The sequence below is a fragment of the Halichoerus grypus genome, chromosome 6 (assembly GCF_964656455.1).
Source record: "Halichoerus grypus chromosome 6, mHalGry1.hap1.1, whole genome shotgun sequence".
Classification (NCBI taxonomy): domain Eukaryota; kingdom Metazoa; phylum Chordata; class Mammalia; order Carnivora; family Phocidae; genus Halichoerus; species Halichoerus grypus.
The window spans coordinates 75751704-75778878 of NC_135717.1; the positions used below are offsets into that span (position 1 = coordinate 75751704).

Below are 27175 nucleotides of genomic sequence, written 5' to 3' on the forward strand. Positions count from 1 at the left end.
AATCACTATTGGTCAGACTGTCCTGCAGGGCTTCTGGTGTGGGAGCATGTACTGTGTCTCCCAGACTGGTGGAGGCTTTGCATTAATGCTGAGGCACACGCTGGATGCTTCTTTGTAGCCAAGATTTGCATTTCTAAAAAGTTCCCAGGTGGTCCTATTGTCTAGAGACCACACTTTTCGAACCTCTGCTCTAAATTTCCCTGATGGTAAGGGCCACCTGGGACACTTGGTAAAAAGGTAAATCCTGGACCCTCCCTTGGAGTAGCTGAGTTGGTGGGCTTGGGGTGGAGACCAGGAGTACCTATTTTGAACAAACACCTTGCATGAGTCTTATGGGTGTCCTGATTTAGTTTACCCAAGCAGAGACTACCGGGGTGCCTGGGTGGCTCAGTCGTTAAGCGTCTGCCTTCGGCTCAGTTCATGATCCCAGGGTCCTGGGATCAAGCCCCACATCGGGCTCCCTGCTCTGCGGGAAGCCTGCTTCTCCCTCTCCCATTCTCCCTGCTTGTGTTCCCTCTCTCGCTGTCTCTCTCTGTCAAATAAATAAAATCTTTAAAAAAAAAAAAAAAAAAAGGAGACTACTGGCCCAGACCTAATTAGCTCCATGACCCTTCCTTGGAGTGGGGGAGGGAAGAGCGTCTTCCAAAGGAGACCCTGGAAATTGTACTTTTATTTTCTCTGGGAGAGAACAGGTGCCTGAAGACAAAAGAAAACTAGCTTTTTTTTTTTTTTAAAGATTTTATTTATTTGAGAGAGAAAGAGAGGGAGAGCACAGAGTGAGAGGGAGAGGGAGAAGCAGAGGCCCTGCTGAGCAGAGAGCACAGTGTGGGACTCAGTCCCAGGACCCTGAGATCATGACCTGAGCCGAAGGCAGACGCTTAACGGACTGAGCCACCCAGGCATCGCAAAAACTAGCTTTATGATTTTAGTTTTGTTTACCCCTGATTGCCTAGCTGGGCAACTTTGCCCCAGGTGATGAAGATGGCTTGGGCAGCACCCATCTGCTGAGGGCCTCCAGTGTTTGCACATCCCTGACCCTGAAGAACAAGTCAGTGAGGTCTAGAGCAAACAGGTGCCCTTTCCGGATGGGGCAGCCAGGTCACAGAGGACTCCCCGAAAGTCCGTGACGGGCTAGCCCGAAGGGGCTTGGTCTTCCACGGGAATAACACAATGAGGAGAAGCCCCTCCTTCAAGGCTGACCATAAGCAAGTGGAAATTCCTGACTGGTCCTCTCTCCCCCTCACCCCTTTGCCAGCAGAGGCAGTAATGTGAGCCATTGCTGAGCAGGATGCCGCTTTCAGCACGGATTAAATTTCCATCATGCAATGATTGCTGGACAACATACATCTCCAGCAGTCTGCTGAGCAGTATAGTGTTCACACAGTTGTCAGAGTGGATGAGATCTAGGAGTGGACTCTCTGATTAGAGAGTGGATTCATTTAAAAATGAAAGCTATGATTCCCTATTTTCCCTTGAAAACCACCTGAGAACTTAAAGTGATATTTCACACAGCAGTCTGTCTCGTTCACAGTAGGGTCTGCCCAAATTTCCAGTCTCCACTTTGTGAAGTTGGACCCAGGCAGCAAGGAGACGGTCCTGGTCTTATTCCTGGGTTTGCCACCCTGACAGCTGCTAGTGGCTGAAGGACTCCTGGGTTCTTGGCAAACCATCCAAGAAGGCACAGTGTGACAATGGTGTGGACATCGGTGGGAATCCTGACCTCTCACACCAAGGATCCAACCTCTTTAAGCTTCGATGGCCTCATTTATAACAGTGGGGATATTAGTATGTCCTAGAGTCCCAGAGTTGTCGTGTCCTAGAGTTAATGTGTAATTAAGTGACCTAATTCATGTGAAGTGCCTTGTGCCGCGTAGCACTTCGTAGAGCTCAGTGAGTGTTCACTATCGCTGTTGTTATCATCCTTGGCCCTTCCTCTCCTGGCATGGCAGAACCTCTGCTTGGCCCATTTAAGTGTGGAGCAAATCTTGTTTTTTTAGAATCTAGTCCGTGTGCCCTGCTGGTCTGGCTTCCTCCTACCAGGCCCAATCATAGCCTCAATGAGAGGAAACTCAGGGAAAGTGCTTTGAGATCAGTGACAGCATAAATATTGTAGCAGGGAGGATTTTTGCAAGATGTTCTTCTAACGGAAAGGGTCTGCTCCTACTGATGGACTTCAGAGGTCTCATCTCCATGACCTCTGTGAATTTAGGCAGCAGCTTGCCCTGGCTTTGCCTGGTTGTGCTCCCTTGCACATCCTTGCCATTTGGGCTGTGCGAGACCCCATGGTAAGCCCTGCAGCGAGCCGAGCAGACCTGGCCTTGCTGTCAGAGAGCTCGCAGTCCAAGGGGAGCCCGCCCACATCGAACAGTCACACACAGCGATAGATTGTTTCAAATGCAGAAACAGATACCTGTCATGATGGAATGCTGACCTTGAGGACTACAATTTCTGGCCCTCATCTCTCCTAGGAGGCTATAAATTGAGAGGTCACCCTCTCTTCCCAAAAGGACAGAGAAGTTGGTTGTCTGTGTTGTATTTTGTTCTGCTGTAGCGATTCTCCCCACTTAAAAACTTTCTAGGCTGACAACCAAGTGGCAGGGGGTGGTCTGCCTCACACTACATTCCTCCTGTACTCCCTTCCTCCTAGCCTCTTCAAAGGCCAGACCCAGAAATTCAGGTACTGAAAACAGCCAGAAAATGTAGAATGAGCTTGAGTTACTGAATTTACACTGTGAATCTTGCATGAGGTAAGGAGCCTGGTGAGACTCAAAGCACAGCTCCAAGGTCCCAGGGAGATATGACCTGGGAAGGAACAGTTGGCAACACCTGTTCGTCTCTCTGTCCTTCACAAAGGGAGGGAGGCTGGTTTGCCTGTCTCAGATTTCCAGAAGCAATGTAGCCAGGCCTCTCAGAAATGGACTGAGAGCTGGTAGCTTATGAAGAGAGGCAAGGGTTGACCTTTCCACCCGATTTTTTATGCTCTGTGCTTCACTTGCTATTTTCCCTTGGTCCTTGAGCTGTCGTAAAACTAGCCAGGGTGGCACTCAGAGCTCTAAGTGAGGCCCCATTGCCCTCATCATGGAGTATTCATTGCTCACATTATGCCCAGTGCCACTGCCCTCGTGACAGGGCACACGGTACAAGGAGCTGGAAAGCCGCAGTGAGGACTCCTTGAGCCTGCTGACTCCAGGGGTAACCTTGTGTGCCTGGCTGTGAAGGAAGGACAAGCTGGCCTGCCTTCTACCCACCTAAAGTTTTAACAAATTTACGTAAGATTTAAGATGAGCGTAGTAGTCATTCTTATCCTTATTTCATATTTGAAAGATGTTAGGTGATATACGTTGGGTTACACATTGTTGATAAGTAGTAAGAATGTAAACAAATGAAAACACAAAAGTAAGGCAAAAATAGTACCTGAGTAAGTCATGAAAGTAAGTCACAATCCAAATGCCAAGCTTTCCGTGGCCCAAATTCTTATGTTTACTCACCTTAAACTGCCTCCTCTCAACCCTCCATCCCACTGCAGTTATGTTCTACCTTCCTTTGTCGTTGCCGTGTTTGCATCTTACCTCCCCATGAGAATAAGGATCTTTTCTATGTCACCTTTGTATCCTCTGCAGTGTCTAGGAAGTGCATTACAAGTAGAAGATGCTAAGCAAGTTTTCGTGGGTGGATGAATGAATGAGTGAATGAAGTAGTATTCGCCAGAGGGAGCTGCCTACAGTAAGGAGCTGACCCTCTTTATTTTTGTACCTACTGGGTGAACTTTAATAGGTACTCAAAAATGTTCATTGAATGAATGAAGGAACATGTAAATGAGTAAACAGATAAGTGAATAGCCTGAATCCCAGAGTGTAACACAAACATGAAAATCAGGAAAATCCCTAACCTTCACAACATTTCTCCAAGGCAGGTATTAACATTGCCTCCTTACTGATGAGGATGCGGAAGCTCCGCAGAAGTAATCAGCTCAAGGTCATACAGCTGGTAAGGAACAGAGCCAGTGTGGCCCTGTGAGAATCGGCCACCTGAGAAGTCGTGGGCAGACAGCCTCCAGGACTGCCCTCCCTTCTGACTCGGCTGAAGTATGGGAGTTCCCAAAACCACCCTCAAGTTCATTAATTTGTCAGAACTCACTAAAAGGTTTATACTCATGGTTATGGTTTAATTACAGGGAAGGATACTGATTGAAATCAGCCAGGTGAAGAAGTACACAGGGCAGAGGCCAAGAAAGTACAGATGCGGACCTTCCATCATCCTCTCCCTGTGGAGTCAGGGCAGTGTTACTTTCTTGGTATTAATGTGTGACAAACTCTGTATAGTGTTACTCACCCAAGCCTTGATGTTAAGAGATGTATTGGGGCTCCATTACCCAGGCATTGATTGATTGATTATCTATGTGGTGTGATTGATCTCAATCTCCAGACCAACTAATACTGCGTGACTCAAGCCTAAATTATTCATCTTGCAGATGTGGTCAGCCCTCACCCTAAATCACATTGTTAGACTATCCACCGTGACCCAGGGATTCCAGGGAAATAAGACATTCCCATCAGGCAGGACCTCTGGGGGGCTTAGGGTTGACCTCCCAGGCCCCGAGACAAAGGCCAGGCCTCTCTTTGAGCAAGGTGGGATTCTTTACTGCACAGGTACTAATAGCGCTAGGAGTGGGGTGTCATTGACCTTCTCACACTGTATTCACTGGTTCCTTCTCCATGTGCACAACCCCACTCCGGGTGGGGAGAGAACAGCCCACCATCACAGGAAGACAGGACCGGACAACAACCCCGTGCGCAACGCTTCTGGGGTTTGGGGCTCTCTCATGCCAGCGGTTGGGCCCTGCTGGATTGTAAAAGCCACATGTCCTCCAGACCAGTCAACTACACATTTCTCACTGAGGGCAAAGCCTCTCCTGAAAAAGACTTCTGGGGAATTATCGGACCATGAAATAGGTCTGAGAAACTTCGTTGGTGCGGTGATGGTTGGGGTTTTTCTCCTGCTTTACAGCCCCACTGAGGGTACTGAATTTTATTCTTGTACCATCTGTTGACTGCTCACTCTGCCGCAGGGGAGGAGGGTAAAGATGCTCTGGGGCGGTGGCCACGAGGGTGGAGGTCTGTGATTTTGGCTTGCTTAAGTCACAGCTAGTGTCTCTGGCATTTCAGTGCCACTTCCCTTTTCGAGCTGAGCACTGGGCTCTGTGCCGTCAGGGAGAATGGTGGAAAACGTGGCTGGTTGTCAAGGGTGATGGTCCCAGGGATGCGGTATTTGTTTCCCTGCTCTCCCCATGGTCCCTGTTCTGCAACTTCAGTGAGCGGTGCCTTTGCTGCCGTGTTAACTGTGCGTTCCTCATAGTGTCGCGCTCCAGGGCGCACATCGGGGGGGCTTCGGGAACGCTGCGGGGCTGAGTGCGTGGCCTTCACTCCAGCACACGCACCTCGATGGCCAGCCCGTCTGTGGCTAAAACTGCAGTTCAGGCCTCCTGGAGGCAGCTCTTTCTCACCATGCTTCCCACCAGAGCTTTCCAGCCCACCTGAGTCAAGCAGATTTGAGTTCCTCAAATCAAACAGTAGATCACGAGGAAAGGAGACTTTCTCTCCGTTCTTGATTCCTGGGGTCATGCGTTCATATCTGAATGGGTCCATGCCCCCTACTATCTCTGAGGGCCTCTAAAACTGAGCTCGGTGGAGTGCTGTTCACCGAAGAGAGGGCCCCACCAGACTGGGCTGTTGGCTCATGTGGCTTTATGTAGGGGTTACGTGTACGTGTGTGTTTTCTCTGGCCCTCTACTCACTCTCCTTCCCCTCGTGTGTCTTACCGGGGCGGGGGAGCGCGCTGCACCCCTCCGTGCCTGTCCTCTCTCCCTTCCTTCCCAGCAGTTGCTTTGCTGGGACATTTTGCCTCCAGTTGTGGCTTTTAACAGTCTCCTCACTTTGGTTGTGTGGTTGTTTCCCCCACAGCAGTTCTGAGTCTGAGATGGAGGAAGAGGAGGAAGAGGAGCCTCCTCTGCCCACCTCAGACCTGGGTGGCGTTCCTTGGAAGGAGGCTGTGAGGATCCATGCTCTTCTGAAAGGAAAGAGTGAAGAGGAACTAGAGGCCTCAAAGAGCTACGGGCCTGGGAACGAAGAGGAGGAGGAGGAAGAGTATGAAGAGGAGGAGGAGGAGGAAGAATATGAGGAGGAGGAGGAAGAGTCTAGTGAAGGTCAGAAAAAAAATCTCTTCTCCTAACTCTGACCCTGTCCCATCCCTGAGGCAGTCTGTTCCGCACCTGAGTAAGGTTTCTGTGGCTGGAGTCACACAGCTGGAGTCTGGCACACAGATGTGCCTCCCACAGCCCCAGAGACCATCCCTCCTGCCTCTTTCTGACCTTAGTTTCAGGGGCAGAGGAGGCCACTGACAATAGAGTCCCTTGTGCACATTCTGAGGAGAAACTGGAAGTGGAAGGCAGAGGGTCAGCAGAAGGACTTCATCCAAATAAGGTTACTCATCCTCCTATCCTCATTTTCTCTTTTTTTCCTTAGTTTCAGTTAAAGAAATTTATTTTAATAAAGGGAATTTAGCTTTCTAGAGGATTCCCTGACTTAGAGTCCAGGATACTGGAGGCTGCAGAGCACTGAATCTCACTCTGCTCAGAGCTCTGTTGTCACTGAGGAGGGGCTAGGCGCCCACGAGACAAGGCTCGGTTGATGACAGGTAGTAACGTGTTTGGACCAGTGTCCTTAGAAGGAGCATCTGTTCCAGCACTAAGTCAGTCTGGTTGGCTCTGACTTGAAATGTTTCAGTTCTGTCCCTGTCTCTGGCTGTGTGTGTCTTTGAGTGATGAGGAAGAACTTGGTGGGTCTCCTTTTCTTGCCTCTGTAAGAGAGAGGGTCGTTCTTTCCCTGCCCTGGCTGCACAGAAGTCTGGTGGGTGGTAAGGAAGAAACTAGGGCAGGTAGATACCTGAGTCCCCCTGACAGCGGTGCCATGTCAGTTCACGGCCGAGCTCTCTCCCCAGGGCACATGGAGTGGAGAAGGACATGGGCCTTTAAAGCACCAGTCCTTCCCAGCCGTTGTCAGAGGAGCACGTTAAATTCAGGACAGCGCTGGGCCTCGTAGAGTTGGCACTAGATTTCTCTGCTGCTCTTCCTGCTTACCTCTGCCCCTCCCGGAATTCATGTGCTTGGCCGCCCAGATCCCATCCCCGCAGCCTGGCACGGGAAGGCCCGAGTGCTGACCAGATGCAGAGCCCTTCCCAGACTGGGTGCACGGTACTGAGACGGTCCTGAGAGCTGTGTAGCTCCCCCTGGTGAGGCAGGGCAGGCAAGAGGAAAGCACAGCCTCCTCAGGCCCCTAAGGGGCTTCTCCAGACCTAGTTCTCCTGCGCTCTTCCCTCCAAAGATGGAGGCTGGGGTGAGGCCTACAGAGGCAGCCCTTGGTGGCCTGTCCCTCCCTCCTCATTCTGATGAGAAATGCGTAAGTTCCATGTAAGAAGGAGGCAGGCCGTGGGCCGGGAAGCTGTCAGCTTGAGTTCTCCATCCTGCTGTGGCTGGCTCAGGCTCAGGGCTGCCCCCGTGTCCATGTAGTCAGGGGGGGCGATCGTGCTCACAGCGCATCGGGGGAAAAGTATTTTGTTTGTATCATTTCAGACGTCATTATCTCTAGCTGGTGATTCATATTGTCCGGTGGCTTTAGCCCCAGACACAGCTTAGAGTCGAAGTCTGTACCCTTTGTGGGAGACTTTAGCCCTGCTTTCCTCCACACAGACTTAATTTCCTGGATCTGGAACTAGCGTCAAGAACCAGCCTGCAGGGATGGGATTTAACGGGAGAAACATACCGACAAATTCAGCCCAACCCTGGGCCTGTGTTCCTAGCCCGTGGTGTGTGTAGCTTCTGGGCAGTGGACTTCTATGGCTGTATAGACAGTGACAGGCTGTTCTTGCCTTGCACCTGAAGATAACTCTTCTCTATTCTCTTTCCTCCCTTCCATTCTCTCTTCTCTCTGTTTATCCCCACGTGGGATTCTTGATGCTGTGTTTGTGGGTGTCTGGCTCCCCCTGCTGTAGAAGGGGAGTACTGCCCCTGGGACAGAGAACTCCTGCAAGGCCAGTGGCTCCAGCAGCTGTCAAAGGAAGAAGCTACGGGTACACGTAAAGGTACCCGTTCTGCCCGTTGCCCACCTTCTACCCTGGCTCCCTAGCAGCCATCCAGAATTTGCCTTCAAGAGCAGGTCCCACATGAAAAGATCTGTGCTTTATAAAGCTGCCCTGGCAGGCTTTGGCACGTACCTAGCTCGGCACCTGTCCCTGGGCCAGCCTTCATGAATGGTCATGTACAAAATAGCATGTAAGACAAAGGAGAGTCAAGGGGCAGTCAGCGGAGAAGACTCCAGAAGCAGCCTTACTGAATGTGGCCCTGTCTGTGCCCCTTGTATGCTTTGCTGCAAGCCCCCTGCTCTAGCAAAGACTCGGCCTCTTCTACTGCAGAGAACCTCAGGTTGCAGTCACGGCACCTGTCAGTGGCGGAGCGGCATGGGTGCCATCACCAGCAGAGGTGCCCAGAGCCTCCCTCCACTGTGCCTTGTAACATTTCTTTGAAAAAGGAGGACAGGCTGGCTGATAAGTCCCCAAGGCTTCATTTATGAACAGGATGCAGAACATTATCTGAGGGGGAAGACTCACTGTCTTCTCTTTGTTGCTTAGAAGATGAAGACAGCATCCACATTTTTCTCTTTGACTTACCTTCCTTAGTCATATGACATTCAAGCTGTTGGGTGACTGTGCTGGGATTTAGCCCCATCCAACACCATAAAAGCCGGTTGACCTTAGGAAAATGAATCTGTGGAGACCAGCAGTTCCAACGAGAGAGTGCATGCGGGGTTCCACCCCACATTTAACACAGCATGGTGCCCGGACCCACATTTGGTGATCTTACTGGTACTTTCTGTCCATATCACATTCTCCATTGCTTAAAAATCAAGAGGTTGTTTAAAAAAAAAAAAAAAGAGGTTGTGTGATAGTGAAGCCAAAGCCAAATTGTCCAGTTAGATTGTTGAGAGTGGGCTCCCATCAGGAATCCCAGAGTCCTTCAGATCAGGTGGCACCTGCTCTTGCTGCCTGAAAAGCCTTCCTCCCTCCCGAAGTGTCCCCTCTCCAAGTCACTGGCTGTTCCTTTATTTTAACTCAATTGTATGGCATGGTCCAAGCACTGATTATAGGGAGCTTACAGGGCAGGGGCTGCATGTATATTCCTTGGGCTCTGGCAGCAGGAATAATTTGAAGGGGCTGCTGATGAGTTCTCATTTAGCTAAAAAGGCAGGTCTTGTGTCCAGAGGGGAGCAGTGGGGCACCAAATGGAGTTTTAAGGAAAAGGGCTTTGACCTCAGAAAAAGCAAAGAGGTATTGTTTTATTCCTTCCCACGAACCCCCAAAGCTTTGGGAATTTACAGGATAGAGCTCTGCTTCCTCTCCCAGCCATCGCCTCCCCAAACTCCATTTTTTCCCCATTGCCCTGCCCCTGCCACAGACCAGCATGCAGCATGAGACCTATTATGGAAGGGGGATTTTTTTTCTCTCTCTCTCTAGCTGCAAAAGATAAACACTAAAGTACCAACAAAGTAAGTTTCCATCCTGTGTGAGTTAGCTGGTTCATGACAGAATGATACTGCCCCATCCCACTTCTCTCTTGTCAGTTGGCTGAAATCTCAGAGGAGAAGCAGTCAACATGACAGGTGGTGGTAGGCACTGTGCTGAGTACTCATGACCTGGAGGGGTGGCCCTTCAGAGGCAGTTGTAACCTGCTCTTTCTTCTGACTGGGCATTTGGGTCCCTCAAATGCAGATAAGATGAAAAGAGCATCAGAAAGGGGAGTTCTTTCTGTTTGGAGTTGGAATGTATGGTTCTCTTCATTGAAATTAACAGTATAAGTGAAGCTTGAAACAACTAAATCAAGCTGAACAAGTGGCAATCGTGTGTGTGTGTGTGTGTGTGTGTGTGTGTGTTTACACTCTCAATTTTTGCCTCTTTCTGATTCAAACTGATCCTGGCAAATACAGTAACTTTTCTTTCTGTTTCCTTTCCTGTGGTGTTTCATCCCCTCCTTTCCTTGACTGTTTATTTTCTGCTTCCTTCCTCCATCATCTCTCCCTTCCTTCTCTCCTCCACCTCTGACCCTGGTATACTAGTCGGGAGCCAGAGGCTACAGCAGATCATAAATCCGGCCGACCCCTTGGAGATCCAGGCTGATGTGCACTGGACACATATTCGCGAGAAAGAGGAGGAGGAGCGAATGGTACCAACCTCTGAGTCCTCCACTTCTAGAGGTAACTGTTTCAAGATCCAAGGTCCCAATGCCCCTCAGAGCACCTTCTGTCCCTGCTTCCCCTCTCGTTGCTGCAGAGAACTCTTCCGTTAGGATCAAAGCCATCAGTTTGATCAAAATGTAAGCCAACGATCCATTTTATTTTCCTGATGTTAATTGTGACCACTACCCTTAGCTATTGTTTGAGGATATGTAAAGTTCTCTATGGGTTAAGAGGTTATGAGCTCTTTCTCCATGGATGCAAACTAGTAAAATGAACTTGACCTTGGGAAAACCAAGAATTTGCTTTCTTTCCCCGTATGACTAGACAGGGTTCCTCTGTCCACTTGGTAAAATGTTCTGGTGCTTTCCTTGCGTGGTGTGTCTGAGTGTGAATGTACATTGGCAGAACAGGGTGGGGGAGTATATTTTGAACTGAAATGAAGTTTGAAGAAGCGATTTCGATCCAGGAGGCCTTTAGAGTAGATAGAGTAATGTCCAGGTCTAGGTTTCAGGTGAGACAGTCTGTGTTCCACAGTAGGGTGAGGACGAACTTTAGCCTGACCTCTTCTAGGAATAGCAAGCAATAAAAGGGGGAAATGGAGACTGCTGAGGGATGTGGTTGCTGCCGTGCCATTCTCCACGCCTTCCGACCTCAACATACCCACTGTCCAAATATGGATCCTTGGTGTCATCAACCTCTGTCTCTCACTCACTTTTCTTCATGCTTCCATTCAGTGCCTGACGGGGCCACACACCCTGTAAGGCTCTGAGTAGACAAAGGGGGTGCTCCCTGCCTTCATGAAGTTTAGCCCTTCACAGGGACATCTGGTCCTCCCCAGCCCCAAGTCTTTACCTATAGGCAAGACCAACCTCTGTTAACTACTTTTGCAGTAGCATAAACAGTCAGCAGGAGTGAAGAGAGAGACCCTGCTGAACAGGGACGTCGGACTGGCCTGCAGCATGGGGTAGCTCCGCAGCCTTGAGCTGCTGTTGACCCTCCCTATGTTTTCTCTCCTTTTCTCATCCTGAATGCCTACAATGGGACTGGGTTACAATGGGACTGGGACCCCTCGTCGGTGCCAGACAGGCCTCTGGCTTGTAACATCTCTGTTTCTCTTCTGTTCGGGGCTCTAGGATGACCTCAGCTCTCCTCACGGGGAGCACGCATTCCTGTGTAACTTTGTATCTATCGTCTGTTTTAAATTCAGTGCCTGACCTTCCCTCCATACGCCGCGCAGCCGTGCAGGCCTGGCTGGAGACAGTCTCCGGAGGTAGTCTGGTGATGTTTGTTCTCTCCCCACTCACCATAACCACTCTCTCTTGGCAGCTCTGCTGGTACCTTAACACTAGAATTCTGGTCCTGCTGCTAGTGCATGCCAAGGTTGGGAGGGGGGGCACATGCATGCCTCATTCAGGCAGCCCATCCTTGCATGGACCGGATGCGCACCCCACGCCCTTCAGGGAAGATCTGGAGGAGAGCAGTAGCATAGACAGAACTGACTAAACTTTTTATTATTATTATTATTATTATTATTATTATTATTATTATTACTACTACTACTACTACCAGTACTACTGCTAAAGGTTGAGTAAAGGCCAAAGCTGAGGGAACATTTTTAGCAGTGATTTTTAAAGTCTGTAGAAATTAAGTTGTGTAGCAGTTGGGTATAAAAGTAGAGGAATCGGTTAATATTCCACAAACCCACCAAAGTACAGAAAAGGAGACTTTCAGTACTCAGGGACTTGTGGAAGACTCCTCAGTGAAGAGGGGGTAACAGAGGATTGGTGGATGTTGTCCAGCTCAGAGGGACAGGCTGGGTATAACTAGACGTAGCGTCCACTGGGTCTGCATACTGAGGTGCGGGGTCTGTTTAAATACTTAGGCCAAGAGATAGCTCAGAAACCTTGGTTGTCCTTCCTAACCTTTTCTGGAGAGGTATTTCTCAACGCGGGCCATAGCAGTGCTCAGCGAGGGCAGGACAGTTCTCTGCATTGCAGGACATTTAACTTCCTTGGCCTCGGCCCTCGAAACGTCAGCCGTGCAGCCTCTACCTCCTGCCACAGCCATCCAGGCAACAACCAAAAAATGCCCTACACAATATCAAATACCACTTGAAGAAGAGCAGCATTGCCCCCCTGGTTGAGAACTCTGGTCCTAGTGATTGCTTCTGGGATGGGTAGGATTGGAGCTCATGGATCTTTACCACCAGCCTCTTACCAGCCCAGCCCATTGTCCTCACTCGCAGCAGGAAGAGTGGACACAGGCACACAAGTCACAGAGCCACAGGGAGCCAGACCCTAGCTGGCTGGGCATCCCTCCTAGTTAGTTAGTCACGTCTCCCACCATGGTTGGAGAAGGCTGAGGTATCAGGACTTCCCAGCTGGCAGCTGAAATAAAGCAAAAGCTACGTATGTCTGTGATTCCTAGCTTCCATAGTGTGTGGCAGCTTCTAGCACTCTGCACTCCATCTTAACCTGGGTTGAATCTCCCAATTCCATCCCTCAAGCTGCGTTTCTCCAGTATCTGCTGCTGCATTGATATTTCTCACTTGTTTGTTTTTTAATATATGTGACACTTGTTCCTTTCAAGGTACTCCCAAGGACTGTAGACTTAGTACCTTTCTGACTCTACAACAGACATTTCTTTTCTTTTTTAATTATTTGTTTTTTTATTATGTTATGTTAATCACCATACATTACACCATTAGTTTTTGATGTAGTGTTCCATGATTCATTGTTTGCGTATAACACCCAGTGCTCCATTCAGTACGTGCCTTCTTTAATACCCATCACCAGGCCAACCCATCCCCCCACCCCCTCCCCTCTAGAACCCTCAGTTTGTTTCTCAGAGTCCATAGTCACTTCTTAATAGCAACTCTGAGTCGGAGAACCATGTGAGGGCCAAGGGACCGGGGCTGGGATCAGGCTGACGTGGGGCAGTGTGACTGGAACAGTGACAGACTGGGGAGTCCTGTCGTGGTCTCCTTTGTGCTCACATCCGGTGCACTTGCCAACAGAAGTATAAATTGCCATCTTGATGCCCAGGCACTCATAGATTTACTTGGGCATGCGTGTTGGGCACAGTGGACCCTAACGGGATGAGCCCTGGTTCTGTTTCCCCTGGGTTGGGGTGACTGCCAAAGGAGAAAAATGCTGGGGGAAGAGAGGCATCTGTGTCCCCACGTCTTCAGAAATGGTGTCATAAAACCATGAGCTTGTTATCCAGACAGGAAGCTCAGGTTTGAGGAGGCACAGAGACTTGTGTGTTCCTCAGAAGTCCCACTTCCTGGTGTGTGATGAACTGAAACAGCAGTATTACCACACAAAGATTTTAAACCTGTGGAAATAATTGAGTAGTTTTACCCCCAGTATTTTTCCCCACAAATGCCACCATCACAGGAAAGCATCTTGGCATTACCAGTTCCACGGCATCTCAAAAGGAGGAGTGTGACATTAACTATTCGCCAGCCTAGGATTTATTCTGGAACTCACCCGTCTTTCCCCGGAGTCCATTCCAAACCTATTTTGAATGGTTCTCCAGAATTAGATGCAAGTCATCACCTTATTTTTAATAAGCTGAGTAGACAAAAGGGGTGGTAAGATAATTATACAGCTTAAGGAATTATTTTTATTGTTGGTTTTTTTTTTTTTTTTTAAAGATTTTATTTATTTATTTGACAGAGAGAGACACAGTGAGAGAGGGAACACAAGCAGGGGGAGTGGGAGAGGGAGAAGCAGGCTTCCCGCGGAGCAGGGAGCCCGATGCGGGGCTCGATCCCAGGACCCTGGGATCATGACCTGAGCTGAAGGCAGACGCTTAACGACTGAGCCACCCAGGAGCCCCTGTTTTTTTTTTTTTTTTGAGAAAGAGTGTGTGCGACTGTGCCAGCAAGCGGGGGTGGGGAGGCATGTTCAGAGGGTGAGAGAGAATCTGAAGCAGGCTTCATGCCCAGTGTGGAGCCTGACACAGGGCTCGATCTCACCACCCTGAGATCATGACCTGAGCCGAAATCAAGAGTCAGACACTCAACTGACTGAGCCACCCAGGCGCCCCAAGGAATTATATATATTTTTTTTAACAAAAACTCCTGTGACTAGGTCAAGCCAGCATCTTCAGAGTGCCCCTTCCCTGTCTTCCCCACCCCACCTCCACAGGTAGTCACTTGATTTTTACCACACTCAGACCTTGGTGTCCGCACTCACCGTGCACATGCTCACCGTAGCAGGGGTACAGATTCAAGAGGCTGGACAATGGGAAGACCAGTGATTTGAGAGGGCCTGGTCCTTGCACAGCCTCTCCTTGTGGTACCGCCTTTGAAGAAATCTCCCCAGCTCTACCACCGCCAGTGCCCCTGCTGCCCACCCGACCCCTTGGGCTTGGAGTCTCCAGCTCTTGGATATGCAAATGTAAACATAACCCCTTTTCCTGAAGTGAAAACAATTAGGACTGTTTGGTGAGTGGCTGTGCTTCGAACCCTAGAAGAAGCCCTCAGGACCCCTGACCGACGGGGACTGTCAGTCCCGGGGACCACGGGATCTCACGGCATCCTTTAAAGCAGCATGCGTTGCTTTCTCAATTGCTTTCTCTTACTCCAAACTGTTAGTGTGAGCTCCAGGTGTGCAGAGGTTGGGAACAGGTCTGAATGAGAGTGTGTGTGTGTGTGTGTGTGTGTGTGTGTGTGTGTGTGTGTGTGTTTGGGGGCTGGTTCCTCCTGAGGAAAATGAAGTTGACAAGTGCTTTGCCTCATTCTGCAGCACTGAAGGGCTATTCTTGGGTCTAGAAAATGAACTTTACATATCCCCTCACCGTCTCCCTCATGCTTTAAAAAACAACAACAACACATTTCTCTTGAGTTACCCCAAGCTAAGCTGCAACCTCTGCCATTTGAAAGGGGAGGGAGGTGCCCTCGGGGGTCCTGTTGGTCCCTCACACGGCAGTGATTTCACCGACACATAGCACGGCAGCTGCTAGATGGAGCCGTGTGGGCTCGGTTTCCCCCAGCCCCTCTAGTGAATCGTTGTGAGGATTCAGTGACTCATGGCATGTGACGCAGCCCAGAGCTGCTGTTGCTGCTGGGCCCGGAGAAGCAGCGTCTCCCCTCTTCTCACACCAAGGAGCTTCCGGCAGCCCCGGGGGAGGAGGGGAGATGAGCAGACCTGATGCTGCTCTCCCTCTTCCACTTGACCCTGCTGGAGTTGAGCAGTGCTAGTCCCGTGTGTTCAGGAAGGGCCCTGGGCCCTTGCCAGCACCCACACTGCTTTTAGCTCCCCCAAGTCTGGCTGACGTCTGCCTTGGGGTCCAAATCCAGACACTTCGGAATCCATCTCCCTGCTTCTCGAGGTCTTCACACTGCAGCCCTGGGAAGACCACTGCCCCCTTACACCTGCACAGGCAGTCTCTCTGTCCATCTGTCTGTCCTTTTCTTCCTTCCTTTGAACCTTTCTGCTTTACAGTCCCATTTGATGAGAATGACCTGGAGGAAGATGTGGACTCGGAGCCGGCAGAGATAGAAGGGGAGGCAGCGGAGAATGGGGACACAGGGGACACTGGTGCTGAGCTGGATGATGGTACGGGGGACCCCAGAGCCTCCCCTCTCCACTGTGCTGACCGCCCTCTTCCCCACTGTGTGAATGCAACTCAGGAAAGATCATATACGTTAAAGCAAAAGCAAGGCACTCAGAAGAGGCCGCCGTTAAGTCTCCTGCTCGCGTTCCTTGTCCTGGCACTAACTTGAATGTGTGTCATTCCACCCCTAAGCCAGCAGACAGCAGAGCCTGCGTTCAGTGAGCTGTGGTTGAGAAACTGAGCAGACTGGGTGCTTTAGACAAGGGCCTCTAATTCAGTGGATGTCCTCTGAAAGGTAGCTGCAAGGAGATGGTATTTTAAGAATTACAGTCTACTTGTTGGGGAAAAGGGGGCAGGGACTAGCCTGGGAGAAATGAGAAGAGTCCAGACAAGCCTGTGAGGGAGCACGGAGTCGCTGTGGTGTTGCGGGAAACACAGACCATTGGTGAGTCCACGAAGCAAAGCCTGCCCTTCACAGGCACGTGCACTGTGTTTCTCTCTGTTCTGGTCCATCAGGTGCCCTCTTGTGCATTTGGCTTTGATGAGAGCACCATGTTGCAGAGAATAAGAGGCTTTGGGCCAAGTCTCTCACTGGGGACCAGTAGGCAGGGCCCAGCTGTGGCACAGGTCTACACCTCAAGCCGAGATGCTGGTTTGGCTGCTTTCTGGGGATGGCAGGAGACTCGAAAAGAAGCAGGGCCTCACTCGGGTGGTCTGTGCCCTCCTTTCCCTCTGCCAGATCAGCACTGGTCTGATGATATCCCGTCGGAAGCCGAAACGGAGCTTCGCATGCGGCAACAGGCAGTGGTGGAAGCGGAGCTGGAGCTGAGGGCATCAGAAAGTGAGGAGGAGCAACCCGTCACCACACCAGGGCACCAGGAGAGAAGTAAGTCTGTTGACTCAGGAGAAACTGCTTCCAGAATTCCCACTGAGAGCCTGCAGGGACGAGAGCAGCCCCCAGGACACAGGTCCCCTGAGCCTTCCTCTGAGGCCACTGTCCCGTCCCCCACCAAGTCCCCCATATGCTTCCAGCCTGTTCCAGCGCAGGGCTGACGCACTGCCAGCCTCCAATGGCACACAGCTCTGCTTGCTGTCCTCCTTCCCCGTGCATGGACCCTGCACGCGGCTTCGGCCAACAGCCCTTTCTGTGTGTGCTCTGGAGCCATGAAAGGGTCGGAGGTACATCTCCAAGCTGGACACAGATCACACACATGCGAGAAAAGTCTGCACTTCCAACATGAGCAGAGGTGGCATCCAGGGACACTCTGGGAAAGCACTTTCTGCTGGCCAACAGCGACCCCCCCTGCAGAGATGGCTGGGAGAGGAACCCTCAGCGGGAAGGGGGGGGGTGCTTCCTCTTATAAAGCCTGTGTCTGTTCTGTTCAGGTCCCGCCCAAGTCCCCAGCCCTGCCCCGTCTCCTGAGGAGCAAGCCGGTCTGCTCTCCCCAGGCCACAGCCCTGTGGCAGAGGTAAGGGCTCAGGGATCACTGTGGGGACAGAACTGATGGGACCCTGAGTGGACATATGAATTCCTTCGTCTTAGGGCCCTTGCTGTGAACCCATTTTTTTGCTTCTTGTGCGAAGTGGGGCTGCTGAAAACAGGAGTGGCCTTGGGGATCCAACTCAGTCCTCACCATGAGGACAAGGCAGTCCAGGCAGCATCGCCCTAACCCTGGGCTGTACCTGTACGCAGACCTGAGTCACCCCACCACTGTGTCACTCTGCTGTCATGCCACACCATTTTAAAAGTAAATTTGTTTTTAAGTTAAAGCAATAATTTTTGTGGAATCATTGGTTTGATATGACAGATGAGTTTGTTTCTCAGTGTTATGTTAAAATGAACGTATGACTGAGTTTTAAAATTAAAAATATTCCCCCAGATTACCAGTGGTATGTGAGCCACACATTGAAGAATGATATGTAAACAGATCGCAACAGTGTGTCCTATGGAATATGTTTTGGGAAATGCTATGTGGAGGACAGATCAGGGAAGGAGGCCAAACTCAAGACCTGGGTTGGCTTGGTTTGGTCTTTGAGATTCTAAGAAGCAAGATGAATTTGGTGATTTCATTCGTGAAATTGGGCGAGCTGTGCTGAGACTAATGGGTGGGGTGATATAAGGATTTGTGCGGGAATATCTGGATCTTTGAGCTTCCTGGGAAGGACAATTTGTAGTATAGACTGTAAAAAAAAAATAGCTGTTTTAAATCTTACAGTATGGGCCCCTGTCTTCATACATCAGAGGTCTTGAGCTCTTGGGGTCCATAGTCAGGAGAGCTGGGTCCATTAGTGTGCTTTGGGCAGGTGTCCATTTCAGTGCACAAAGAATGTAGGGTGTGTTCAAGATGAACCAAACGCTGAAAGCTGAGTCTGTTCAGTAAAGTAGAGTGGCTTTAAAAATTGAACAAATAGAGCAAAAAGTAAGGAAGATTCTCCTGGAGCCATTTGAATGACAGCCTAAAGGACAGAGAGAGGAATTTATTTCATAAACACAGGCCCTTTGAGAGAGAGCTCCCCAATAGGTTTCTTCTGACCATTGAACCCTTCCTTCTAAGCAGCTTCTATCTTCCTTTTCTGTAGGGAGCCCAAATCCCACCTGTCTCTGTTGCTACCAAAGTGAAATTGCCCGAGGAGAGCCTTTTCCCTGAACCTTTGCTCCCCAGAGTGAAGCCCAAAGCAGAAGTGCCCACTGACCAGAGAGCTGTGCGCTCTCCTATCCGATCGCAGCCGGTGGCTCTGCCGGAAGCCAGGACACCTACCTCCCCAGTTAGTTCACAGCGCCTGTCACCGTTGGCCACCTCCACCCCCACCACCACCCAGCTCCCCATTTGCTCCCAGCCTCAGCCTTCCTCTGAGGCCACTGTCCCGTCCCCCACCAAGTCCCCCATATGCTTCCAGCCTGTTCCAGCCAAAACATCCATTCCCGTGGTTCCCCTCCCCTTGAAGAACCAAAGGGACACCAAGGATAGACTGGGCAGCCCTCTCGCTGTGGATGAGGCCCTGAAACGGAACGATCTGGTGGCAGAGTTCTGGATGAAGAGCGCTGAGATCCGCCGCAGCCTCGGGCTCACACCTGTGGATCGGAGCAAGGTGTCCGAGTCCAGCTTCCCCTCGCCTGCCTTTAAACCAGTGTCCCTAAAATCCTATTCAGTTGAGAAGTCTCCTCAGGGTGAGGGGCTCCAGCTTCTAAAACCTCCACCTGTTCCTAAGAGGCTAGGCCTGCCGAAGTCAGATGGTGACCAGCCCTCCCTGCCGACCCCCAAGTCCCCATCTGACAGAGAGCTGAAAAGCTCCCATGAGGAGAGAAGAGATCTGTCGAGCAGCTCTGGGCTGGGCCTTCATGGGAGCTCCTCCAACATGAAAACCTTGGGCAGCCAGAGCTTCAACACCTCAGACTCCACCATGCTCACTCCACCTTCAAGCCCACCTCCACCCCCACCCCAGGATGAGGAGCCCGCAACTCTTCGAAGGAAGCCATATCAGATTTATGAGCATACGGAGACCAAGCCCAAGGCCTCGGTGATCCCACCCCCACCACCTGCCTCCTTTATGCGGGCCCCCCGAGAGCCTGCCCAGCCCCCTCGAGAGGAGGTGCGGAAGTCGTTTGTGGAGAGTGTGGATGAGATCCCCTTTGCCGATGACGTGGAGGATACCTATGATGACAAGACGGAGGACTCGAGTCTACAGGAGAAGTTCTTCACACCCCCCTCCCACTGGCCCCGCACAGAGAGGTCCCTCCACCCACCCCTAGCCAAGGAGAATGGTAGGTTGCCTACTCTGGAGAGTGGGGTCCAACCACAGAAGAGGGGCCTGCCTGTGGTCTCTCCAGAAGCCAAGGAGCTGGCTGAGGAGCGCATGCGAGCCAGGGAGAAGTCTGTGAAGAGCCAGGCGTTGAGAGACGCTATGGCCAAGCAGCTGAGTAGGATGAAGGAAATGGAGATGGCAGCTGGGACCTCCAGGCCCCCAGGAGGCACCTCCCGCAAAGCCTCCTCAGTTGCCTCCAAGGGCAAAGACCTCGGCCCCGAGTCCCCTAAACGCCCTGTTCTCAAAGGCCCCAGGGAGCCTACCCTGAAGCACGAAGCCACTAGTGAGGAGGTCCTCTCCCCTCCATCGGACTCAGGGGGCCCCGATGGTTCAGTCACCTCATCCGAGGGCTCCAGTGGGAAGAGCAAGAAGAGATCGTCACTCTTCTCCCCCCGCAGAAACAAGAAAGAGAAGAAGTCCAAAGGTGAGGGCCGGCCCCCAGAGAAGCCCAGCCCAAACCTCCTGGAGGAAGCCGCTGCCAAGCCCAAGTCCTTGTGGAAGTCTGTCTTTTCTGGGTACAAGAAGGACAAGAAGAAGAAGGGCGATGACAAGTCCTGTTCCAGCACCCCTTCCAGTGGTGCCACTGTGGACTCGGGCAAGCACAGGATGTCTCCCATTGTGAGAGCAGGTATGTCAGCACCAGGGGATTCCTCCTGCGGCAGGGCATAAGGGGTGTGTCGTCCAGCCATTGGTTCTCCTCAAAAGATCCATTTCTCCTGCTGCTTCCCTGAGGGTTCTTAGGAGCTATGCTAATGGGGTAAGGAAGAAGGAAGCAGAACCACGGGCTCACAGAGCATATTCCAGGTGATAGAATAATTCTAAAACCCAGCTTACTCGTAAGACTTCGGAGGCGTGTGCACTTCCTCAAGTCACACGGCCCCAGGGCAGGGCCTGATTCTGAGCAAGGTGGAGCTCAGCACCCCGGGGAAGGCGCCAGGCGGGCTGTCATCGGGATGCCGTCTATTTAGTGTTCACACTGCCCCTGCCAGCACAGGTGTCAGCCGCCAAGCTCCTGGCTCCCCCACATGGGTTAAGAGCCCCTCAAACTGGAAAGAAGTCCAGCCTCTCCCCGACTCCCCTGGGCGGCGCGTGTGCATGTAGAAGCCAGGAAAGCACCGTGGTGTCCTTGGTTTGCCTCTTTCCATCCCCTTAGAGCTGCAGCTGCGGCGCCAGTTGAGCTTCTCGGAGGACTCAGACCTCTCCAGTGACGACATCCTTGAGAGGTCTTCCCAGAAGTCCAGGCGAGAGGTATGTAGGGGTCAAGCCCAGCCCAAAACCTCTGTGTAGTATTGGTCTTTGCTGAGGTGGAAGAAAGGGAAAGCAAATCTCCAGCCCGGGGTGGAAAGTGGGGCCCTCCTCTGATCTCCCAGCAGCCCACAGCTGAATCCTGAGCCCAGCCCAGGCCCAAGTAAGAGAGGCATAAAGGGAGTTCTTTTCTTGGGCTTTTTTTCTAGGGAACAGCTGGGGCTTGTTTCAGTGGCAAGCGTTCCTGTGTTTCGTCCTCAAAGACTCACTCGATTTTTAGCAAGCTGCTGGCATTGTCCATTCATTCTTTTGTCCCCAGAATTCCCATGTGGAATAGCATCCGCCAGTGTCCAGAGTGACAGGAGAAGGGTTGTCCGTGCCCCAGAGTCTGGTGGAGGTTGGGACGGGGACTATGGGTTTAGGCAGTAGGTGGAGGCTGAGTCACTAAGGAATGTGCCCTGTCATCCTGCGTGCTTTGTACGTTTGTGGATTAAAGAGTAATTTTTGCTATTAAAGAACCAGTCCAGAAAACTGACCTGGATTCTGTGCTGAGTAGGGCACTATGGATCTGACTTGGTCCCTCTTACTGCCCCGGGCTTAGGAGCTGGGGTGGCCACTCACCTCTCCTGAAAGCTAACCCGCAATGTGGAGGGCTCTTGGATATTTATTCAGTCTTCTGATTTCCAAGGGCTCTTGTAGCTCTGTGTAGATACAGTGAAGTTGGAGGAGGGAGAGGGATTAGAGAAAGTAACAGGGCATCGGCATCACAGAGACAGTGATGGGGTGAGGACGACAATCCAGAAAGGCCTGGGCAGCACATAGGGACAGTTGAAGCTGCACCATCTCTGTTGTCTGGCCTGGGACACACACTCAGCCTCCTGTCCCAGGCAACAGCCCAGCTATCTTCAGCTCCCTTTTCTGAATGACAGATGTCCCCAGAAGGTCATATACCTTCTTTACAAGGCTCTCCAAGGCTCGCATTTGAGTCTGCCTCTCTGTAGGCTTCCAGGGAGTTGCCACAGCAGACCTGAGCCTCACATGTGTCTGGTCAGTAAAGATGGCTTCTGCGTCTGTGGCCAGTCCCCTCCTCGCATCCCAGTCCAGCTTTTAACAACTTGGCACACTGGAGGAAACCCATCTTTTAGTTCTCCTCTCATTCTTGGTCTGTTGGCCTCCCATGGCCATACCAGCTATTTACCTGTCCACTCTCCTAGAAGGACACCTGACCAGTCAGGCCTCTGATCCCTCCCTGCCATGTGCAGAGCCAACTCCCACCTGTCCCGGCCAGGCCAGCACTGAGTTAGGGTTGGGACCCTGTGTGCTGGCTCTCCCCCAGGAGCCTGGCTTCATGGGTCTCCTATCAAGTGCTCCCCATTGTGCTTTGCCAGGCAGCAGCATTGGTATGACATTGGGACTAAGAACTGCTTCTGGATATGTACCTGGGTCCCTCAACATGTGCTGAGAGTGGGGACTGGCACAGCCTTAGGGGGTTTGCGGAGGGGCGGGTGGTCTGTGAAGGAGAATGTGGCCCAGGGTTCCACTTTGCTTCCGTGTAGATATGCAGATGTTCAGCCGGTTCATCTCCTGTTGGTCAGAAACTCCCATCTGTGGTTGCTTTTGTGGTCAGTCTCTCCACTGTTTCTCAATTAATGAAACATCCTGGCAGAATGTGGAATGGCAGGCTGCCCAAGCTGGCCATGCCAAGGCTTTCTTCTCAGCAATATGTGTCACTGAGGGCAGCCTCCCCTAGGGCCCTGCTGACCTGAGGCACATAGGGAGCTCTTCCCCTTCTACGTGCCCAACAAGTCATGGCCCCCACTCCTAGAATCCCAGAATCAGAGGCGTGGGGGGCTTCACGTTCCGTGTGTGTCCCCACAAAGGCAGAGCCATTTGCTGGAGGCTGAGCAGGGAATACGGAAGACAAAGCTGAGCCTAGGACATGTTGACCTGAATCCTACCATGGTGTGGGTTTTTTTCAGAAAAAAAAAAGATTATATATAAGGATTATATATCAAATACGTAGCAAAATTCTGACATTTAGCAAATCTAGGCAAAGGTGTTCATTGTTCTCTTCCAACTTTTCCTAGGTTTGAAAATTTTCAGAGCAGGAAGTGAAGGGAGTGGGGACACCTAAAGGGACAGTGGGGTCAGGAGGGAGCATCTCTAGTGGCTGGAAGAAACGGTTCCTCTTGCATCACAGACCCGTCTCTGAGTCAGGCATCTGTGAAACAAGTGCCTGAGTTTTGTTTCATTTAAAAACAAAAAACAAAAAACCACCATACAGCACATCATTAGTTTTTGATGTAGTATTCAATGATTCATTATTTGCGTATAACACCCAGTGCTCATTACAACGTGTATGGTGACTAACATAACACAATAAAAGTAAACAAATACACAAAAATAAAATAAAGAACAAACAACAAAAAAACACCTAAAATTGAAAATAACTTATTTTTATTTAAAATGTTTACTTAGAGGGCGCCTGGGTGGCTCAGTTGGTTAAGCGACTGCCTTCGGCTCAGGTCATGATCCTGGGGTCCCGGGATCGAGTCCCGCATCGGGCTCCCTGCTCAGCGGGAAGCCTGCTTCTCCCTCTGACCCTCCTCCCTCTCATGCTCTCTGTCTCTCATTGTCTCTCTCGCAAATAAATAAAATCTTAAAAAAAAAAAAAAAATTAAAAAAAAAAAAGATTTAAAAAAAAAAATAAAATGTTTACTTAGAAAAATTAAGATAATACAGACTAAATCTATAATATCACCTGTAACCCTACCAACAAAAGATAATTCACATTCGCCTCTTTTCTTTGCCTGAGCCTGACTTTAAATATAAGTGATGCACTGCGTCCTAACCTCTGTGGCCCAGCCATGGGCACGTGCAGAGGCTGTGGGACAGGCCCTAGTCCCCATGTCACAGCAGAAGCAGCGGCTCTGGCCGGCCTCGTTCTCTCAACACACCGCACACGCTTCATGATTTCTCCCCTCGAGTCGCTGCCTCTGCCAAGGTGGTACCTGACCCCCCCCTCCCGCCCCCGCCAGAAGTCAGTCAGTGACTGCCCCCACTCCCTTTACTTTTTACAGCAGCCGCAGGTGCAGACGTTAAGTGCTACTCCTTAGGTGTGGTTACGTAGTTCCTATGGGGTGGTTCACATGCTGCTTGGGGAAACCCATCTGTCTTCTGTTTTTTAGCTGATTTGTTCTAATACTGAGATTCATCCTCTCTGGTTTGTGGGAGAGATGAGTCAGTCTGAGGGAAGACATATGTGCCTGAAGTATTTTTGGTGAATATCAGTTACTTATGCTATTTTAGGCCCCCTTTCACTGTGCATAATCAAGAAATGGCCCCCGCCCCCATCCAGGATTTCTGGGTGGCCCACTAGGAACCCACCTGGCCCACACTGCCAGGAGAGAGCCTTTTGGAAGAGAACATTAGGTCTGATACTCAGTCTGCTCTGTGTCTGTGTCTCTGTGGCCCTGGCAACAGGAATTTCCCACCACCAGTGCCCGCCCCACACTGAGCTGAAAGAAGTAGTCTGAATTTCCACAAACAAATGGGTTACTGAAGGAGAAATGGCATCTATAACCATGTATTTTGACAGCTTTAGTTTATTATACACAAGGGAGAGTGAAAAGAGAAGAAAGAAGATCTGGGGCATAGCAAGGAAGAAGCTGTCTTCTCAGTAGAAAAGTGAACCCAGTCCTTATTCAAAACCAGGGTTCACTGAGACTCTGCTGCTAGGATCTGTATCCCCAGGTTCCTCACTTAACTCAGTCCTGTGTGACATTGTGAAAAACAATCATGTGTTTTAGTCTTTAGTCTTGCATGTTTGTTTTAAACTTCTAACTGATTTTGCTCCATTTCTGTGTTCTATTTTTAATTTTTTAATTGTTATTATTACTATTTTGTTTTCTGTTGCCATCCCCTTAAAAGTTGATTTATGTACCACACGCCTTGGCATTCAGGAGATCATATGCATCAAAGGTAGTGTCTCATTCCCATGGCTGGTCATTGTTGCATGCATGTCTGTGATTAACCACCCGGAGCAGCCTCCAGCCCTGGTCCTCCAGCCACATCCTCACTAACTGTTCACACATGCATGGAGCAGTAGTGAACACGGGCCCCAGAACTCTCTCTAGCTGTGTCATGGCGGAGGAAGGGGAGATGCCCTGCTCTTGACTGGCTGGAGTGCATGTGGCAGTGGTAATTTCACTCCAGGGCTGCCCCTATGGGACTGGGCATCACAGGAATGGGGAATTCGCGAGCCCTCAGCTCCACGACCTGCAAGGTGAAATGCTTAGGGTGCTAGAACACCACGATGTTCCGTAAGGACTTACCTGCTCAGTTGGCCCTCCACTGTCCTTGAGCTCTTAAAAAAGATTATTAGACTATACTCCTGAGTTGAATTTGGAAGTCTCTTTTAAAGTCTATCAAAGTCTCTCTTTGTTTTCCTTGGAGGAAATAAAGAAGATGTTAGGAATAGCGGCAAACCCCTCGGCATTTGCCTCTTGGTGGTTGCTCACTGTTTACACAAGGCATCTGACACTGCCTTGCACCCTCGATGCCCACATTTGCAGGTGGAGTTGCTCAGGCACTTGTGTCCATGGATTTGCCCTGCATCTGGCCTCTTGCCTCCTTAGGGCTTGGTAGCAGTGGCTGAAACCGCCCTGCCAGACCGCCTCCCCGCCCCTCTCAGCGGCCGACTGCTGCCTCTGTGCAGACCCTGGGGGCAGTCCGGGCTCGCCTCCGTATCTCCCTTCTTCAGACTGCATTAGTTAGTTTGGGGTTCACTCACACTTAAAAATAGAAGCATCCCCATTTTCTCTACTTTAGATGTTACTTCTTAAGAGAACCTTATAAATATTTATCTGAAGGAAGTGGCGTTTGATACTAAACAAGAAAATAAAAGGATCCCGATTTTTCTTTTTCCTTCCCCTGTATAGGCATACATTTCTGCAGTGCCCTCCTAGAAGCAGGAGGCTTGGGGGAACTAATTATCATGTTTTTACCTCCAGAAAGTCTTAAAAAGAGCAGACATCCTTCCATGGGAAACAGGTGATCTCTGTGATAAAGGAGCATATCACCCTTGGTCCTTTTAACTTTCTAACGGTCAGGCCCCACTCAGCCTCCTGTCCCTGTCACAGTGGGGAAGTATCTCATTTGTAGAGCTTCAGCTGTACCCTGTAGCAGTTAGGGCTCCAGCAAGGACGAGTGTCAGTGAAGCCTCTGGCCGAGCCGCAGCCTGGGCATCTACCCTGCAGCCACTCGGCAGAAGGGCAGCTCCGACCCAGGGGAAGTGCTCTCCGTGCCCAGGCCTGCGGCACCTGACTGAGGGAATTTCTCTCATTCTCTGCAGCCAAGAACTTACACAGAGGAGGAACTGAACGCCAAGCTGACCCGGCGTGTGCAGAAGGCAGCTCGGAGACAGGCCAAGCAAGAGGAACTGAAGCGGCTACACCGAGCCCAGGTAAAATCCCTGAAGGGGCCGCAGCTCCTAAGTGGGAAAGAGCCCCCTCCTCTCCGACATGCTTGTCCTTGTCCACGACACGGGAGGGTAGAGAGGACAGAGCAGAGGTAGATGGGGTGTCCCTGATACCTGAGAGGACGGCCCCAACATGTCAGGCCACAAGCCTCTGGCTTGATGCAACTGCAGAAGCCTGGTTTTTATGGAGTTCCTGGTAGAAAGGAAGAGCTGGGCTTTGAGTTCCCTAAATTCCTTGCTGTGGAATAATCATTGTAAAGTCAACTAGTTCAGTTGTGAGGACTGTCATCGAGAGGCCATCTGTGACCCCTCAGCCTCTGGTGGGCCTGGGATTTCCAGGTCAGAGCTGTCCTCCAGGCATCAGCCTCTATCTTCAGGCCTCACAGATCCTAGACCACTCCAGATTTTCTTTCTGGAACAAAAAATCATTTCTTTATATAAAGTATTAAAAGATATCTAAATACAATATGTTTTTGTAATGAAATTGTGCATGTAGAGTTGTATTCATATTAGTACACTAATCAAAAGGTATAAACAATGAGAAACATTAACAGCAAACCCAAATACCAAGTTATGCCGCTGAATTTCAGTTTTAGCAAGCATCAAAAACCACCAATCTTTTAGTCCTTTTCTTGAACATTATTCTGTATCCACATTCTCTGCAATGATTGGATCCTTGGATTTTATTTCGTTTTCTGTGTGCCATTTTCCAGATATATGTCATGGGCTGCTGCTTTGGGGGTTGAATGTCCTTCTGGTATCCATGATTAGTCCCCACGTAGCACAGAGAAACTTCTGA

General features: G+C 50.6%; 1 protein-coding gene across 16 annotated transcripts in view; it reads left to right on the forward strand.

Annotated features, from left to right (window-relative positions):
* The window catches only part of MICAL3 (microtubule associated monooxygenase, calponin and LIM domain containing 3), a 270467-nt gene that overhangs the window by 223420 nt on the left and 19872 nt on the right, over positions 1-27175 (forward strand). For 9 of the 16 annotated variants that reach the window (XM_078075384.1, XM_078075389.1, XM_078075383.1 and 6 more), the window contains 10 exons: positions 5961-6202; positions 8047-8136; positions 10164-10301; positions 15737-15850; positions 16588-16734; positions 17235-17317; positions 18429-20280; positions 20806-20900; positions 24828-24878; positions 26251-26361. In XM_078075384.1, the coding sequence (XP_077931510.1) occupies positions 5961-6202; positions 8047-8136; positions 10164-10301; positions 15737-15850; positions 16588-16734; positions 17235-17317; positions 18429-20280; positions 20806-20900; positions 24828-24878; positions 26251-26361 (2923 nt within the window). The remainder of the gene's footprint in view (positions 1-5960; positions 6203-8046; positions 8137-10163; positions 10302-15736; positions 15851-16587; positions 16735-17234; positions 17318-18428; positions 20281-20805; positions 20901-24827; positions 24879-26250; positions 26362-27175) is intronic. The other 7 variants (XM_078075394.1, XM_078075398.1, XM_078075388.1 and 4 more) reach the window with 7 other exon arrangements.